The sequence below is a fragment of the Opisthorchis viverrini genome (genome assembly GCF_000715545.1).
Source record: "Opisthorchis viverrini unplaced genomic scaffold opera_v5_3276, whole genome shotgun sequence".
Classification (NCBI taxonomy): domain Eukaryota; kingdom Metazoa; phylum Platyhelminthes; class Trematoda; order Opisthorchiida; family Opisthorchiidae; genus Opisthorchis; species Opisthorchis viverrini.
In genome coordinates, this window is record NW_008755681.1 from 1 (window position 1) to 1166 (window position 1166).

The 1166-nt window shown below is 47.3% G+C and overlaps 1 protein-coding gene across 1 annotated transcript; it reads right to left on the minus strand.

Annotated features, from left to right (window-relative positions):
* Positions 1 to 377: 377 nt before the first annotated feature.
* T265_16018 (hypothetical protein) lies at positions 378 to 1100 on the minus strand (the record flags this gene model as incomplete). Its single annotated transcript, XM_009179494.1, has 2 exons — positions 378 to 639; positions 997 to 1100. Coding segments are annotated over 2 exons (366 nt in total), but the record flags the coding sequence as incomplete, so codon positions are not given.
* Between the last annotated feature and the right edge of the window lie 66 nt (positions 1101 to 1166).

The following is a 1166-nucleotide window of genomic DNA, read 5'->3' on the forward strand; positions in this document are numbered from 1 at the left end:
TTCTTCGGTGAGTAGTGAATGGCGTTTTCTAACACTATACTCCAGCCGGTCAAATCTTACTGTGCAGAAGATGTGATGGGTAATGACTTTAACGAGCCAAAAAGTCTGGAAATCACCCGCTACAAATGTGAAGCTGTTACATATCGGCATGATCAGCAAATTATTGACTATAAAGTGTAAATGGTTTTACATACATGTGAAATGTTTCAGATTTGAGCAGGTTCAACTCTAGAGGGGTTCCATCTTGTTCGACAAAACCTTAGCGGTCTTAGCGGAAGGTTCTTCTCCAAAACAATTAAAAGGGAAGGCTCCCTAAGTGCTGCATTGAGTGCTAACAAGATCATAGTTGTGAAGCAGTGTTTGGCAGGTAGACTTACCAAGAAAGCCAAATCACGCACGGTGCCATCGTGGTGCCGTAATTCCACACACTGACCCGCCGTATTCGCCACGCTGGGGTCTCCGTTCGCTGCTTCGGGCAGTCCCGTGGTGGGATCGACGCTCAACATCCGAACTGTGGTATCGTTGCTCCCAGAAGCAATCAAGCGTCCATCTGGACTCCATGCAACACAATAAATGCTGCCACGATGGTACTTCGGGCGACGCATCACAATGAAGGGAGCGGTGGCGACATGATCAGCACTGTTGTGTGGAGGTACAATGAAACAGTTAAACCGGATGACAAGATCAGGTGAGTTTTGAGATCGAGTAAGTCACGACAGTTTTCCAAGGGACCAGTGCCACAACAATGGGTGCGAACAAATGTACAAGTCGGCGTTATCAACAGCAGTTTTGCGAAAAACCGCTTAACCGGTAAACGGAAAACCAACTTGGATGTCCTTTTATCAAGTCAACTGGCTCAACAGATTCACGCTGGGCGTCCTCGAGTCACTGAAGCGTGAAAGCTTCCACCCCTTCCAATGTTTGAAAACTCGGGAACAGATTTAATCCCCACTGACATTGCCTTGACATAGGAGAACATGCCAGTTAAACACATACATTGAGACACTTGCGAACTCGGTTAATTCCGATGTTTCGAAGGAGAGAGTTGGGGGTTCAGTGGTTGAACTGGTCTCCGATTTTGGGGATCGCATTGTAAACATGCTGTCATCACTACCACCTCACTTGGTGACAGAACGCTAGCCAAACAGTTCACCACCACCACCACC